Source organism: Triticum aestivum, chromosome 1D (assembly GCF_018294505.1).
Source record: "Triticum aestivum cultivar Chinese Spring chromosome 1D, IWGSC CS RefSeq v2.1, whole genome shotgun sequence".
NCBI classification, from domain to species: Eukaryota; Viridiplantae; Streptophyta; class Magnoliopsida; order Poales; family Poaceae; genus Triticum; species Triticum aestivum.
In genome coordinates, this window is record NC_057796.1 from 490,234,284 (window position 1) to 490,251,419 (window position 17,136).

Sequence of the window (17,136 nt, forward strand, 5' to 3'; positions counted from 1 at the left end):
GTGCAGAGCATTGTAGACATAGAAATTTGCAAAATACTTACGGATCTGAATGTGACAGACCCGTTGACTAAAATTATCTCACAAGCAAAACATGATCACACCTTAGTACTCTTTGGGTGTTAATCACATAGCGATGTGAACTAGATTATTGACTCTAGTAAACCCTTTGGGTGTTGGTCACATGACGATGTGAACTATGGGTGTTAATCACATGGTGATGTGAACTATTGATGTTAAATCACATGGCGATGTGATCTAGATTATTGACTCTAGTGCAAGTGGGAGACTGAAGGAAATATGCCCTAGAGGCAATAATAAAGTTATTATTTATTTCCTTATATCATGATAAATGTTTATTATTCATGCTAGAATTGTATTAACCGGAAACATAATACATGTGTGAATACATAGACAAACATAGTGTCACTAGTATGCCTCTACTTGACTAGCTCGTTGATCAAAGATGGTTATGTTTCCTAGCCATAGACATGAGTTGTCATTTGATTAACGGGATCACATCATTAGGAGAATGATGTGATTGACTTGACCCATTCCGTTAGCTTAGCACACGATCGTTTAGTATTCTGCTATTGCTTTCTTCATGACTTATACATGTTCCTATGACTATGAGATTATGCAACTCCCGTTTACCAGAGGAACACTTTGTGTGCTACCAAACGTCACAACGTAACTGGGTGATTATAAAGGTGCTCTACAGGTGTCTCCGAAGGTACTTGTTGGGTTGGCGTATTTCGAGATTAGGATTTGTCACTCCGATTGTCGGAGAGGTATCTCTGGGCCCACTCGGTAATGCACATCACTATAAGCCTTGCAAGCATTGCAACTAATGAGTTAGTTGCGGGATGATGTATTACGGAACGAGTAAAGAGACTTGCCGATAACGAGATTGAACTAGGTATTGAGATACCGACGATCGAATCTCGGGCAAGTAACATACCGATGACAAAGGGAACAACGTATGTTGTTATGCGGTCTGACCGATAAAGATCTTCGTAGAATATGTGGGAGCCAATATGAGCATCCAGGTTCCGCTATTGGTTATTGACCGGAGACGTGTCTCGGTCATGTCTACATAGTTCTCGAACCCGTAGGGTCCGCACGCTTAAAGTTCGATGACGGTTATATTATGAGTTTATGTGATTTGATGTACCGAAGGTAGTTCGGAGTCCCGGATGAGATTGGGGACATGACGAGGAGTCTCGAAATGGTCGAGACGTAAAGATCGATATATTGGACGACTATATTCGGACATCGGAAAGGTTCCGAGTGATTCGGGTATTTTTCGGAGTACCGGAGAGTTACGGGAATTCGCCGGGGAGTATATGGGCCTTATTGGGCTTTAGGGGAAAGAGAGAGGAGAGGCTGCGCGCCCCCCCAAGGCCTAGTCCGAATTGGACTAAGGGGACTCCTACTCCTACTACTTGGAAGGGGGAATCCTACTCCCGGTGGGAGTAGGACTCCTCCTAGGGCGTGCCATAGAGAGGGCCGGCCCTCCCCCTCCTTCACTCCTTTATATACGGGGAGGGGGGCACCCCTTGGAAACACAACAGTTGATCTCTTGATCTCTTAGCCGTGTGCGGTGCCCCCCTCCACCATAATCCACCTCGATAATATCATACCGGTGCTTAGGCGAAGCCCTGCGTCGGTAGAACATCATCATCGTCACCACGCCGTCGTGCTGACGGAACTCTCCCTCAAAGCTCGGCTGGATCGGAGTTCGAGGGACGTCATCGAGCTGAACGTGTGCTGAACTCGGAGGTGCCGTGCGTTCGGTACTTGATCGGTCGTATCGTGAAGACGTGCGACTACATCAACCGCGTTGTGCTAACGCTTCCGCTTTCGGTCTACGAGGGTACGTGGACAACACTCTCCCCTCTCGTTGGTATGCATCACCATGATCCTGTGTGTGCGTAGGAAATTTTTGAAATTACTACGTTCCCAACAGGCTAGCCCAGTTTGCCTGATACGTGGGCGTTGGGACACCTAGAGCTTTCATGTTTTCTCACAAAAAAAAAACTAGAGCTTCTATGTGACGGGCTTTGCATCGAATCTTCCGAAATCACTGGTTAAGGGATACCCATTGCAAAGGTCATCCCATCTTCCGAAATCACTTGTCACAACCTGGTCATTTTCTTTTTTTTCGTAAGTTCGTTTATTCAAAATATTTAACGCTTGAACCGTGCGTCCAAATACTGAATCGTCTTCACTGTGTATTTCTCGCATGAAGATCTTTGAAAATATATCCCATGTTAATAGATTTCGACGAATGTTTTTTAATAAAAAAACAAAAACAAAAAAATGAATACCGAAAAAACTATTTCGCCAATAAAAGAAAGAAGAAAACCGGAGCCTGAAAGTATAGTTGTGGTTTTTCACTTTTTTGGAGCGAAAGAAAATCTTGTTTCTCGCGGAAGCTTTTTTTTTAGAGAAACACAGCTGTGCTTCTCGCTAAAGCAAATCTTGCACCGTTATGGTGGTCGGTCGGTTGATCGACATGCGAGCTTTGTCTGATTTTGCACCGTTGCGGCATACAAAAATTGTACAGAAGATGTCGTAAGGGTAGATTCCAAACTACATCACTTACGACATTTTCTCATCCGACTCTTGTACGAGTAGAAATTCAACGCTATGCTACTCTTCAGTCTGACCTACGGATGGCTTAATATGTAGCGACGTAAAAAAAAAATTGAACAGAAGATGCCGTAGGTGTAGCATGATTCCGAATTTATCAACATGAGTGAGAAATGGGTTATCAAACAATTTGTGATTCATCTCGATCGAGGTAGGACACCTAGGGGATTGGACTCGAAGAAGCATATGTGTCCGTGGGAATATCCTATTTGAGGCTTAAGGCGTCAAATAGTTCTTTTTTTGTGCACACCCGAATCGCTCCTTCTTCATCAAACAGACTGGCCCATATAACATATAGTTATCCAGGTTTTCGGAACATTTCAGAATTTTCTATTGCCTAGTTTTTTCTTATTCATTTTCTTTTGGTGTTTTTTATTCACGGCTTCCCAGGTTTTATATTTCTGGTTTTCTTTGTTGTTTGTTTTTTCTTTTTCTCTTTTGTTTTATTTTTTATTTTTCATTTGCTTTTCAAAATTTATCAGCATTTTGAAAATTTGTGAACTTATATTGAAATCCTCTAATTCATAAAAATATCTAGATTTTTCTATATTCACAAATATTTTAAAGTTCAACGTGTAATGAATTAATAAGTTAGCTAATTAGTGAACATTTTTTTAATTCGTGAATAATTTTTAATCATGAGTAAGTTTTAGTCCGTGAACATTTGCTAAATTCGTGAATACTTTTTCAGCCAATAGTCGATTGTTTAAACCAGTAGTTGCATGTTTGTTAGAGGAACAAGAGGGGGTTACTAAGTGATGGTAATCAGCACCTTAAGAGGACATTGGTATCTCCATCCCACCAGTGTTTAAGTCCTGATGCTCGCATTATTTCTAAATTTATTTTAGGATTTTCGGCGATGCTCGTTCAGTGCGAGGAGACGTTCCAGTCGACTACAAGGCGCCTGTGGTGACTTCGTCAATCTCAAGATGATATGGCGGCTCAGTCTCTCTGAGATGCATGCTTACAAGGGCAGGGTCTGCATGTGGGTTTTCATAAAGAGGAGTGTATGCGTGTATATATGAGCATCTGCATCTGTACTGTGTTTTTAAAAAAAGTGTTTTATAGGAGGTCCCGTGCACACGTGGTATTCCCTATTCGGTGCTTATGCAAAAGTAGTTCTTTTTTTCTTAAAAAACTAATGCCCACACGTGTGGCATCTTGCACATCACCCACACGCCTCCACCATCACTCATTTTGTCATGTATGAACAGATGACATCAACAGGAATCTTTTTGGTTTTCGGCTTAAAAATGTTTTATCTCCAAATTAAAAAATCGAATTAAAAATTTGTTTTCACCATTAAATCCTTCTCGACGAGATCTTCAAAACTAGACCCCATGTTAATATGTTGCAACGGAATTTTTTTTTTGCCCAAAAGTTGCCATGATGTTTACATTGTAGTTGCCATAGTGCTTAAACTAAAGTCGCCATGTGGCAATTTTAGTTTGTAGAACATGGCAATTTTAGTTTTTTGATGATGGCAATTCCAGTAGTTTGATCATGAAAATTATTTTTTGTATGAACCATGGCAATTTTAAGTGCATGTATCATGGCAATTTTAGTTTCTGGTTCATGGCGAATCTAGTTTCTTAGTTTTCCGTTTTATAATATGTCAAAATTTACTTTTAAATGTAGAAGAAAATATCTGAAACATATCATGTCAAATTCAGTGTAAACATCATGACAATTCATGTGCAATAGACATGGCAACTTTTAACCCAAAAAAATTCGTTGAAATATATTGATATGTGATCTAGTTTCGAAGATCTCGTCGCGAGGGATTTAATGGTGAAAACGGATCTTCAATCGGAATTTTCATTTAATAGATAAAACTTTTAAAAAACTGAAAATCCAAAAAAATTCTCACATGCATGCATGCGATGATGTGGCATAGTCTGTGTGTTATAGGGTGTGCGGGCGGGTTTGGCTCCCACCCATGTGGGCGTTAGCGTTGTCCTTTTTTTTAGAAATACCCACACTTTATTAATTCAAAGAAAAATTCAAAGGGATACAAGAGGGGTCATGTGGAGTTAACGGCCACAAGTGGTGACCCTAAGGGAGCGATACCGAAAATTTTATAAGGTTGTGTGCTTCCTGGTTAGAGAGAGCAACTAGTTAACGAGCGCTCCTTCGGGAGCCTCGCAACGATCAGCACCACTTGGCGCGCTCTCAACCATTCGTCACGTGTCGCGCTCTGGACGCTCCTCCGGATTTTTTTTTATTTTTCTGCACGCGTTTTCGGCTTTTTAAACGGGTTTTCGGGTTTTTTCAACGTTTTGGTTTTCCACCGGTCTTCCTTAGCTTTTCAATCAAAAAAAAAGTTTTGCATGAAAAACGCGTTTTTTTCCTTTCGCGAGAGTCACGGTTTTGCTTCCGCGAGAGGCACGGTTTTGCTTTCGCGAGAGTCACGGCCGTGCCTCTCGAAAACGAAAAAAACTCATTTTTTGTTTTTTTTTCTTTCGCGAGAGTCACAGTTTTGCTTCCGCGAGAGCCACAGGTGTGCTTTCGCGAGAGTCACGGTCATGCCTCTCGGAAACAAAAAAAAACGCGTTTTCTGTTTTTTTTTCTTTCGCGAGAGTCACGGTTTTGCTTCCGCGAGAGGCACGGTTGTGCTTTCGCGAGAGTCACGGCCGTGCCTCTCGAAAAGAGAAAAAAAGCGTTTTTTATTTATTTTTCCTTTCGCGAGAGTCACGGTTTTGCTTCCGCAAGATGCACGGTTGTGCTTTCGCGAGAGTCACGGCCGTGCCTCCTCGGAAAAGGAAAAAAACACGTTTTCTTTTCTTTTCCTTCCGCGAGAGTCACGGTTTTGTTTTCGCGAGAGGCACGTTTGTGTCGTGAGAGGCAGGGCGTGCCTCTTTCGGAAAAAAAATAAACCCGTGCTCCCGGTTCGGTTTTTCATCCTGTTTTTTTTTGTGAAAGAAAAAGTTCGTCAAAACCTATCAATAATGGATCTAGTTTTGAAGATCTCGACGCGAGGAATCCAACGATGAAAGCGGTTCGAGGTTTGGACACATGGTTTGAGAGATAAAACGTTTTGAATAAACGGATCTATGAAAAAAGAGAAAACTCCATGTTGCGACAAGTGGCGCGCTGCATGTGCGCCACTTGTCGCAACTAGGGAAATTACAGTGACGAGTACTCCTTAATTAGTGATTTCACTGGTTAGAAGCCAATTTTGAGAGTTGTGATTTAATGCAAATGTAGTGTGTTAGCGGTATGCAACAACTACACCACGGTCGTATGGGCCGGCCCATATGCTCCTCCGATCTCAGTTTTTCTTAATTTTAGAGAGCTTCTGGCCTGATTTTTCTCTACCAGTCCAGTTTTGGGAATCTTTTTCGTACAGGCTTTAACTTCCTGTCCGGCACGTGTCCATATCGGTACGGATTGCCAACGCTCGTGCTGATATAGATACCTATATACGACACGTCTGCGCGATGATGCTACGTGATTACTGGAGCAAGAAAAGGAAAAGCTCGAACAGTCGATCTATCGATTCACCTCCGACTAAATTCAGCAATGGCGGCGATCCGATGTGCTGCTGCTGGCATCGCGCTCCTCCGGCGAGCAGCAGCCGGCGGCGAGCGGGCAGCGCTCCAGAAGATCTTCCCCTCTCTGCGACCTCGGGGGATTCACAGCCTCCTCGACCGCCCCCTCGGCGCCGGCGCCCTGTCGTCGCCGACGACGTCCATGGGACCAGCTCGCTGCGTCTTCCCGTCCAACAGATACATGAGCACCAGCCGCCTCCAGGTGATTAATTTCCTAGTATCCAACGTATCTCTCATCAATCTATACCCAAAGTACATATGTGTATGCCTTTGCAAAGTCCAATATATTTGAGCAAAATATAGAATAAATAAAAGTCTTATCTAACTCCTACACTCGTTGATTAATAACCAAACAAACAAATAAAAAGATTAAAAAATCCCTACGAATCTCTTATATATACAACTTTTTTTTAGATCTAGTACTAGCAATTCTTTCCTTTTCTTTTTCTTGCGGGGAGACATCTATTAGTAAAGTTATAGTTATACACCAGCTATTAATCATTTGTATTGATCGTGTTTCAGCAGAAGGGGGGACACAGTGCGCCAACTTATCAGGAGCCTAGTGCCAAGCTTCTCTGCCTGCTAACGCTCACGGCATCATTGATGTATGATGCGTGGGATTCTTACGATGGGTTTGCAAGCCGTTTCGGCGAGTTTTCGACGTGCGAGTTCTCGCGGGAGCAGATTTCCCAATTCCCAACAGCTGCTTGGTCGATACTGGACAAGACCAGTGACTTGATGCTGGAAAGAGAGCCCCCAACTTCAACCTGAGCAAAAACTTTGGCACTTGTCATACTAGTAATTTTTTGTACATGCTTTGCAAGTTGAGAACTTCGGATTGATATATGTCCACATATTTTTCCACAAAAATGTAAAGGCCCCTTCGAGTGCATTTGCTCCCTTTTCAAAAAATAACTTTCACTTTTCCTACAACAAAAATATGTCTCACATTCGAATGAATCAAGTTTTTTTATGTAGAAATTGTAAGATGCGTAGAATATTGTGTTGTTGTATGTTGTATTGATCTGACCCTCATATGGGGCATATATAGGAGTACACCATGAAAAAGGATTGGAGTACAAGGCAAGTAATTATTGGTCTAAACCAAATCTATCTCTATCTCTCATAATCCCGAACTATACGTTTATACTTCCGACAGATTACAGTATCAAAGGTTCGTGAAAGATGCAACTCATTTGTGAGCCAGAAAAAAAATAACAAACCCAAACTTTTTTCTTTCAAAATATGAAAATGCTACCCTAGTTCCCCACTTTACTTTTCACCCAGACCGGAAAATTGATTAATCTTTCAAAAACAAGTTACACGTGCATGACTCACTCCAATATATACACATTTGATTTATTTTTTTGTCTTTGAAACTTTTCAAGTCAGTTTTAGAATTCTATGAAACAAAGGGAACATATATGCTCACCTGGAGCACATAATTAGCATTTCCCTTGGCAGTATAAATTGGAATCCGAATTCAGCACATGAACTCGGATCGCAGTGTATGCCATAAAATTATTTTTATATGCACCATGTTGCAATCCATTCCCATCCAACTTAGTGTGATCGCTAATGTCTTTGTATTCTTACACATAAGAATTTTTTTGGTGTCACATTTTCATGAACTAATCTCTTCTCTACAACCTAAAAGAAACGCAACGTTCCGTTTTCCCACTTAGGTTCGTCCGACGCCAGATTTTCGCTCGTCGCTCCTCGATCATCCGCACATGGGCCAAAGGCCAAAGCCCAGCCCGAGGGAGCCAGCCTACGCACAAGCACACGCACTCCTTCCTCCTCACGGCCTCAAACGGGCGACGCAGGGTTTCGCCCAGCCCCAGCCTCGACCGCTGCTTGTCACGAACTCATCTATGCTGGATCGGATCCGGGAGGGGAAAGGGGATGAGAATGAGACTTGGGAGAGAAGCTTTCCTTCCAAGGGAGGAGGTACAGATTAGGTGAGAGTTCAGATTCATATACACACAACTCGCATGCCCTGTCTACTGGCCTACAGCTGGCTAAATAGCTACGCGCCACTTGTCCACTCTGCCTTACAGGTGGGTCCATGCCACATGGCAGAGGGGTCCCACCATCATGCGTCCACCACATCATCTCCTGGTGATGTAGGTGTGACATTCCCCACTCCTTCAGAACAGGCGTCGTCTTCAGGTTCGGCGTGCTGCTCCGCGTCGCCGGCGGATGGTGCGTCCCATGCCGGGGCTTGCAGAAAACGGCGGCGAAGGGTGTCGTAGTCCTCCCAAGTCATCGCCGTCTCGTCGTTGCGCCATCGCACCTTGATCTGCACCAGAGCGTTGTTGCCGCGCTTGACCATGCGCCGCTCCAGGATCTCCACCGGTTCGTCGTCGTGGCCGGCGAGGTCTGGAGGTCGTGGCAGCTCGGAGAAGACCGGAGTATAGTTGGGGGTGAAGGGCTTGAGCTGGGATACGTGGAAGACTGGGTGTATCTTGCTGTCCGTCGGCAACTCCAGTTTGTACGCCATTTTGCCGATCTTGTCGAGCACCGAGAAGGGTCCGAAGTACTTGTACGCTAGCTTGGCGCAGGGCCTGTTCGCCACCGACGACTGCGCGTAGGGCTGGAGCTTGAGGAGAACAGCGTCGCCCACCTCGAAGGAGCGCTCCGTGCGGTGCTGATCGGCCTGCTTCTTGAATCTGTGCTGGGCACAGAGAATGTGCTCGCGCAGCTGCGCCGTGCGCACGCCCCAGTCCCAAGGCTCGCCGTCGATCATGGGCACCGTCTTGTCGTCCCAGAGTGCCATGGCGCCCAGGTTGGGCTCGATGCTGTAAAGAGCTTTCAAGGGGGAGCATTTTATCGAGGAATGGAATGAGAGTTGTACCAAAATTCTATGGTTGGCAGCCATTGACGCCATTGCCGGGGCGCTCGTGCACGGCGCAATGCAAGTACATTTCCATGCAGTAGTTGACGCGTTCGCTCTGGCCATCCGTCTCGGGGTGGTACGCCGTGGAGTAGAGCAGTTTGGTGCCTGCACTGGCTAAAAGCTTGCGCCAGAGTGAAGACGCGATCGCAGTCAGAGACGATGGAGCTCGGAATGCCGTGCAGCTTGAGCTTGACGACCTGATCCCAAAAGACCTTGGCCACCTGAGGGGCTTTGAATGGATGACGAAGCGGAATGAAGTGCGCTGATTTGGTGAGCCTGTCCACGACCACCATGATATAATCGAAGCCCTCCGACGATGGCAGGCCTTCCACGAAATCCATGGTGATGTCACACCAGGGAGCTGACGGCACGGGCAAGGGTGCGAGCGTGCCTGCTGGCTTGGATTGCTCGTGCTTGGCATGCTGACACATTGGGCACCGCCGCACGTAGTCGGTGACGTCGGTCTTCAATCCGTCCCACACGAAAAGTTTCTTGATGCGCTGGTAGGTGGCCGTAGCGCCGGAGTGACCACCGATTGCGTTGTCGTGCAGAGCGCTGATGATCTTGGTACGCAAGGCCGTGTTCTTGCCGATCCACAAGCGCTCCTGCTTGCGGATGAGCCCCTTGTAGAGCTCGTACCCGTCGTCGTCGGGACCGTGGATCGCGAGACGCGCCAGGCGATCTTGCGCATCGGCGTCCGTGGCATAGGATTTGGCCACTTCTTGAAACCATGCATGGGCGCAGTGGTGTCGAAGTAGGGATGCGCCGGGAAAAAAATGTTGTTGATGACGCGTCGCGGCGGGTTTGCCAAGCCCGGGGACACATCATGGACGAAGGCACGCACCGGTGTTGCCAGCACCGGGCATGCGTAGACGGGCGAAGACGAAGTTGACGAAGCGCCGACCAGGCTTGCCAGGCCCGGGGACACGTCGTGGATGAAGGCACGCATCAGTGTTGCCAGCACCGGGCATGCGTAGACGAGGGACCTGCACGAGTTGTACGCCATGTCGGAGAAGTCGGAGGGGCCAGCAGAGAAGAACTCGACGACGATTGCGGCGTCCATCGGCACGCGGCCGATGTCACCAACGGTGGTCGGAGTAGACGAAGTATCGGTGTAGGTGACGGTGACGCTGGGGACGGGCTGGTGCTTGGACGAAGACGAAGGGGGTGGACGGGCGGCGGCGACGGCTACAAAGGTAGTGGTGGCGGCGGCCTGAAGGCGGTGGCGACGGCTAGGTTAGGAGTGCGACAGCGGTGCTCGAAGGAGGCGAAGAACCCTGACAGCATGACGAAGACCGGCGCGGACGGTGGCGTTCCCGCGCCAAGGGAGACGGCGCAGTGCATACCACGGGTAGTCAACGCACGTGGACGACGAAGTGGACCGTGGGCCGCCGCGCTACGGCCCTAAGGGGCGACGCAGCGGCGGCAGGCGGGTCGGGGCGACGGCGGGAAGACCTCGGGGCGGCGGCGGGGACCGCGGGCCACGGCGCGACAGCCCGAAGGGGCGGCCTCTGGACGGCGGCGTGGACCGCGTGCCACGCTTGCTACGGCCCGACGGGGCGACGCAGTGGCGGCGCGAGGGTCGGTGCTGCCACGGGGACGACCTGGAGCGGACGGCCTTTGGGCGGCGGTGGACCGCGGGCCGCGGTACTACGGCCCGAAGGGACGACGCAGCGGTGACGCGGGTCGGTGCAGCCGGGAGAAGAACCACGGGGCGGCGGTGCTGCGGCCTGATGGGGCAACGCAGCGGCAGCCCGTTGCTCGATCGGTAGAGGGACGTGCTGAACTCGGGACGGTCTTCACGGGGCCTGCGGAGGCGCGCGCAACCAACGGGCCAGGTCGGTCGCACGGCGTAGATGAGGCGGATCGCGACGGCGGGCGGGTGGTCAATCCGATCGCGCGCGAGGTCGGGGATGCCGCTCGGTGGAGGCGCGGTGGCGGTGGAGTCCGAGATGAAGCCGGCGGGGCGATCAGCAGGGCGGCTATGATTGGCCGCTGCATGACGCGAGGCCGTCGTGTCGGGGTGATGCAGGAGTCCCTGTCAGAGCAGGGCGGTGACGGCCGGCGTAGATCGACGGGCGGGCTGGCGCGCGAACAGCGGCGGCGAAGGGCCGCCGCAGGGCGACCGGCGGGCCGACGCGCGAGGCCGCCGGGTCGGGGCGACCGACGGGCAGAAGCGCGGACGACGCGCGAGGCCGCCGGGTCGGTGAAGAAGCCGGCCGATCGCGCCGGTGTTGGAGTAGAGGCGCACGGGGTCGACGGCGGCGGTGGGCGACGCAAACCGGATCACATAGACCGGAAAACCAAAAAGTAGACGCCGATCAAAGCGACCGGCGAGAGAGAGAAAACCCGGATCAAAGGATCGGGAAAAAAGACTCTCTAGGGCACCGGCCAACACGGCCGGCGGACGAACCCTAGGTACGGGCGGCGCGGCCCCCGGCGGCGGTCATGGAGGCCGACCGCCACGGGGGCGGCGCGCGGGTGCAGAAGCGGCGGTGGCTAGGGTTTAGGATCGACTTGCGATAGATACCATGTTAGAAGGGAGAGAGAGAATTGGTGGAATAGTTCGTTGTATTGCTTAAGTCTCGTGGGCATATATATAGGAGTACAAAGATCAACTTGGAGTATAAGACAAGGCAGGACCAAATCCTAGTTATCCTATACTTCCTAATAATCCTTATACTCAAGATTGTGTAACTTCAGAATTGAGTGTTCAATAATCATGTACTACAAGTTCATACCTACTTGATCGATGCTGTGACGGCCGGTACAATCGGGGGCACCGCACCGAGGCGGATAGAGCTAGCCGGCAGGCGGCAGTCCATCAGGATCAGCGCAGCGTGGATGGAGAAGGAATGTCTACGATGGTATGATTAAAACGGCGAGCTGGGCTGTAAATGTTCGTGGGCTTCTAGCCATACGCACGTAGCTATACAGGCCAGCCAATATAGATTCTAGTACACATATACGTACGTACGTATTGTTGAGGGGGGCCGATCGGGGTGTGTGTGTGTGTGGGGGGGGGGGGGGGGGGCACTGTCTCCGCCCCTGTCCCCGTCAAGTCGACCCTTTGGCTATTTTTCTTACGCCGACGTACGTACGTACGTGCACGTATATGAAAGCTAAACGAGTTGTAACTTACCCTAGACTCCTGCACCTAATGCACGGGTAGCCTTGTCACGGGTTCCTTGGACTTCGCAACATACTTCCATATATACGGGTCGCCCGGGCAGATTCCCCTATATGCCAATCACCCTGCGTCGCCGTTTAGTAACATACGTATGTACGAGAGGTTCTGTCGTCGTCGCTCGAGCAACACGTCAGGGAAGAGGTAAAAATCTCCTTTCCTCATCCTTGCCATCGCATCTTGCATAGCCGTCACCCCTTCTTTATCCTTTACCACGTTATTTGCTCACGTAGTTGCATGTTTTTACATCAGGGAAACATGGGCCGCAAGAAGCAGTTGAAGGAAGGGACCAGCTCCGACCAAGTCCAGGACCCCAAACGGAAGGCGTCTGTCGACATCAGCGGCAATTTTGTGAGCCGTGGAGCCCTTCCACTGATCCAAGACCTCGCCTCGGAGGATGGAGCTTCCTGTCCCGTCGGTAGGCATGCACATAACCTTTTATTCTTGTATTGTTATGATTATTCGGACTTAGACACGTGTGTGTCCTCCTCTCAATTTCTTGCTGCCTGAACAGGACAAATTGGAGGACGTACTGAAACTTGGTATGACAGAAGATGAGTTGGTGCAGGAGCTAACGAAGCCCCTGACCACAAAAAAGTCAGCGCTGCTGGAGTAGGCAACCGAGCGCGGTCCGTCGAGCCCTAGCCGAATGCCAACACTGACGCTGTGCTTTTACCCTCACCTGCAAGGGAGAAAAACAGCCCATGTCACCCGATGGGCGTCAGGTATCTCCATCTTCAAGTGATCGCACACGCACTCCCACCAGTTTTTGTATAGAGTAAGTTGACAAAAGCATAATTTAACGGAATCAATAAGTACCGAACGCACCGTATTTTGGCGTTTTGGCCCGAACGCCTCCTGAACCGTTTGGTTTCTAGCACAATTCTTATAGCGTGGATATCAGCCATGTCATGTTCTTTTTCGTTCCGTAGAACAACGACTCGTCCCGAACGCCTGTCGCTATCTTATCCTCTCCCAGTCCCTTCTCCACCGCTCACTCGCATCCCACACACTCGCCTCGCGGAGAACTGTCTTGCGCCGGCGACGTCGGGAAGGAGCTAGGGGACGACGGAGACGAGGAGCTGGAAGAACGCCGTCTAGCAGCTCCACCGGACCCAACATCGGGGGTGTCCCGCGGCGGAGACGAGGCGGGCTGCGCCATCCTCGAGGCGTTGCGGCTTGCGGCCATGGGAGAGGAGGCTGAGGAGGCCCCCTGTTTGTGCTCCGACGGATCCTGGATGGAGAGCCCGAGCGCTAGCGTGGAGAGGAACCGCCGGTTGTAGCGGTGGCGACGGAGAGGAGGCGTGGACGAAGGAGTTGTGATGGAGGCGGCCGGGCCTAGGTGCGGCGGGGGCAGGCGGAGAGGAGGCCCGGCGAAGGAGCTGTGATGGAGATGGCCGCGCTTAGGTGCGGCGGGGGCGACAGAGAGGAGGCGCGGCGAAGGAGCTGCGCTGGAGATTGCCGCATTTAGGTGCGGCGGGTGTCGAGATGCAGCCGGAGACCTACGCTGCATGGTGGCACTGCTTCCGTCGGCGCTGGCCACGCACTTCCTGGTGGCCACCACGGAGCTCCACCTTGGCGTTCACGAGTTTGAACTGCGCAAGGACGGGGCGGCTCGCTGGACTAGCCATGCCATGTCTACTACCAATGGCGCCCGAGCCGGCTGTCAACGAAGAAATGGTGTCCTGAGGTATGCCATGTTTCTCAGTTGTTTTCATACGAACTGTGCATAGCTCTTGACCACGGAGATTACAAGTTCGCGCATCTACTAAGCGTGTGAGAAGCTCATCTGGGTCTGGTAGAGTGTGGAGTTAAGGGCTTTCGACCAAGTTCATGTCAAAATGTTGGCAACACGTTCTATATTTCAATGGCAAATATCAGATGACAAGATTTAGAAATTGTTTGCCTTGCATTTTTGAAATATAACCAATTTGAATCAAAATCCATGGCAAATTTGCATAGTTGGGCAGTGAAATGTAAAGTTAACAATTCTGGGATTTTGTACATTATGCTATATTACAACAATACAAAACAAAAAATGTGCCATCACTTCAGATTTGTTTTGTATGTATAGGTGGGGAGGAAAACATCCCATAGCTGATATATCGTTCATTGACAAAAATGATAGTAAAATGGTTTATAGTCGTGACAATTGCTAGACATTATTTAGTATTGGTATGATGGCAAGTTAAAATTTTATTCTTATAACAAATTTTCAAGTTTTGCCACTCTACTGACTGAAAATCATTTGTTTTGTATGATCTGAACAAAACAGAGATACATACTAGTCTTCCAGGACAGAATGGTATTTTTTGTGTCCCTAGATTTTGTTGTAGTGGTGATAGGCTATGAGTTTTGAGAAAAAAATAAATGATTTGTGGCTGGATTGATCAGGCTGCTATGTGTGCTGAATCTGTAGTGGGGAAAGGGATTTTTAGAGTTCGTGGTCATCTTCGTTGTACAACATCAGCGATAATTAAACTGAAAAAGGATATGGAGTAATCAAAGCTTGATTTTCATTTAGAGAGAATGATTCAGGACTAAACATGTATGTACGATACATTTTTTCTTAAATTTGCCGTCTCATTGTACAATATTTTTAAAATTTTCGTGGAAGATGGGAAATATAGTTATCAAATGATGGTAAATTCAGTTCTCGGATCATGAAAAAATCATTGCTTTCTTGCCATGGCAACTTTCGATATTGGATCATGGCACAAATTTGCTGTTTTCTACCATGGCAACTAATCTTATACTTTTTGCCATGTAAACATCAAAAAATTAGTTGATTGATCATGGCAAAATTTAGTTTACGCATCATAGCAAACTTGCTTCCTGTAAGATGGCAAACATAGTTATCGAATCATGGCAAATTTAGTTCTCGAATCATGGCGAATTCATTGCTTTCTTGCCATGGCAACTTTTGATTTTTTAAATTTTCGTGGCAATTCTTTAAATTGTCGAAAACAACAAAAATGGCAAATATTGCCATGGCAAGTTTTACTAATTATTTCACCTTCATTAACATGACAAAATTACCTAAATCCCCATGGCAATTTTAACAATTTATTGCCATGGCAAGTTTTACTATTTATTTTCCATGGCAAATTTACCTTTATTAACATGGCAAATTCACCTAAGTCCCCATGGCAATATTTAACTTTTATTGCCATGGCAAGTTTTACTATTTTTTGGACTTTTATTAACATGGCAAATTTACCTAAATCGCCATGGCAATATTGAACTTTTATTGCCATGGCAAGTTTTACTATTTTTTGGACTTTTATTAACATGGCAAATTTACCTAAATCGCCATGGCAATATTGAACTTTTATTGCCATGGCAAGTTTTACTATTTATTTGCCATGGATAATATACCTTGGTTCAGGGTGTTGTGTAGTTGATACTTGCAAAGTTCATGGCAATTTTATCTATGTCCTTGTTCATAAACAATAGCAAATTTATACTGTATAAGGCTCTATATGACAAAATTCATGTGATTTGCGGTTGCACCTTTTTATTTGAAAAACATGGCAAATTTAATATGGCAAGATATGATTTTCAGAAACATGGCAAAGTTTATAGATGTTCAAAAACATGGCAAACTTGCCATGTCAACTTAGTATGTTCAAAAACATGGCAAACTTGCCATGGCAAATTAAGATGTTCAAAAAACATGGCAAGTTAATATGTACAAAAACATGGCAGTTTTTGGGCCTACAAATATTGTAATTTGTTTTTAATTCTTGAAGGCAATTGTGTTTCTGGGCTGGGCTGGTCCGCTGGAGGGGAGGGAGAGAGGTCGTTCAGGAAGCAGAGCTCTTTCGATCGAACAAAAACGTTCGTAGCGAGGGAGTTGATTTACCGAACAAAAGGTTCGGTTTGGGATGCCCCAAGACCGAACGGTCGGTGGTTATCGGGGTCCTAATTTAAATTGTGCTCTCGCTTTCCTTTTTTTAGGTGATGGAGAGGGCTTCCTTTTCCCTCGCGGGAAAAGGCTTAGGATCATCCAGGGAGGTTACGTTCAGACTCTGATAGAGGATAGTCCGAAGCTTCCCTTGTGAAGGCTCGATGGATCGTCAAAGCACCGGAGAGGCGAATCCTTCACCTCCCGATGCATTTATTTTGACACAAGGCTGAACGCTATGATTATACACTTCGGCTTGCAAGAGATCCAGAAACATCTACTGGCGAAGCGGCTTCCCAAAGATCGCGTGCTGGAGGCGATCGACATGACCACATCTCTTTTTTTTTTTAGAACGAAAGCTAAGGGGGAGCCCGACTTTGAATTAACAAAGCCATCAACCGGCCAGGATTACACAAGGCACCAAGCAAGAGCGACCGAAAGATACAAGGGAGCTGATAGAGCAGTTTACAACGCAACGCACACTACTGCACACATAGATATACACCTGAGAGCTCTGCAAGTAATGTCGAAGCCCATAGCACATCGGCACCAAGAGGCAGGGAGCAGAGTAGCGTCAAGGATCAGCCAAAGGCCAGCAAGAACTGCGCGCAGCCGGTTCGTGTGGTTGGGATCACGAAACCTGTCTTCCAACGCCGAAGAGGACCCCAATCCTCTCACCTAGGCTCGAAGGCGCCGCACCGTTGGGTCGTTGGGCGCTCACCCGAGAGCAAGAGCAGGTGCCGGTCGGAACCCAGAGCAGGCATATCACACCGTCCTCACCACGTCGAAGGCACACCACTAGCTGCACTGGCACCTGCCCGGGGTCACCGAGAGCAGAAGGAAAACCACTGGGAGGATTGGCGAAGAAACAGGCTGCAAGGACCCAAGGTCGAAGCTTGGGAAGCCTCTACTTGGACTCGCAGCCGACGAGCACTCTCCT

The 17,136-nt window shown here is 48.2% G+C and overlaps 1 protein-coding gene and 1 long non-coding RNA gene across 3 annotated transcripts; both read left to right on the top strand.

The window, feature by feature from the left end:
* Window positions 1-6,083: 6,083 nt before the first annotated feature.
* On the top strand, window positions 6,084-7,131 carry LOC123178830 (uncharacterized). Of its 2 annotated transcripts, none has more exons than XM_044591504.1 (2): window positions 6,084-6,405; window positions 6,726-7,131. In XM_044591504.1, the coding sequence occupies exons 1-2, from the start codon at window positions 6,175-6,177 to the stop codon at window positions 6,972-6,974; spliced, it is 480 nt and encodes a 159-aa protein (XP_044447439.1). In that variant the 5' UTR covers window positions 6,084-6,174; the 3' UTR covers window positions 6,975-7,131. The 2 variants fall into 2 exon arrangements, with proteins under 2 accessions (XP_044447439.1, XP_044447440.1); XM_044591505.1 differs by having other exon boundaries at window positions 6,729-7,131.
* Window positions 7,132-12,355: 5,224 nt separating this feature from the next.
* On the top strand, window positions 12,356-16,032 carry LOC123183361 (uncharacterized). Its single transcript, XR_006492502.1, has 3 exons — window positions 12,356-12,433; window positions 12,542-12,707; window positions 12,804-16,032. It is a non-coding gene; the product is annotated as an uncharacterized lncRNA (long non-coding RNA).
* The last annotated feature ends 1,104 nt before the right edge of the window (window positions 16,033-17,136 follow it).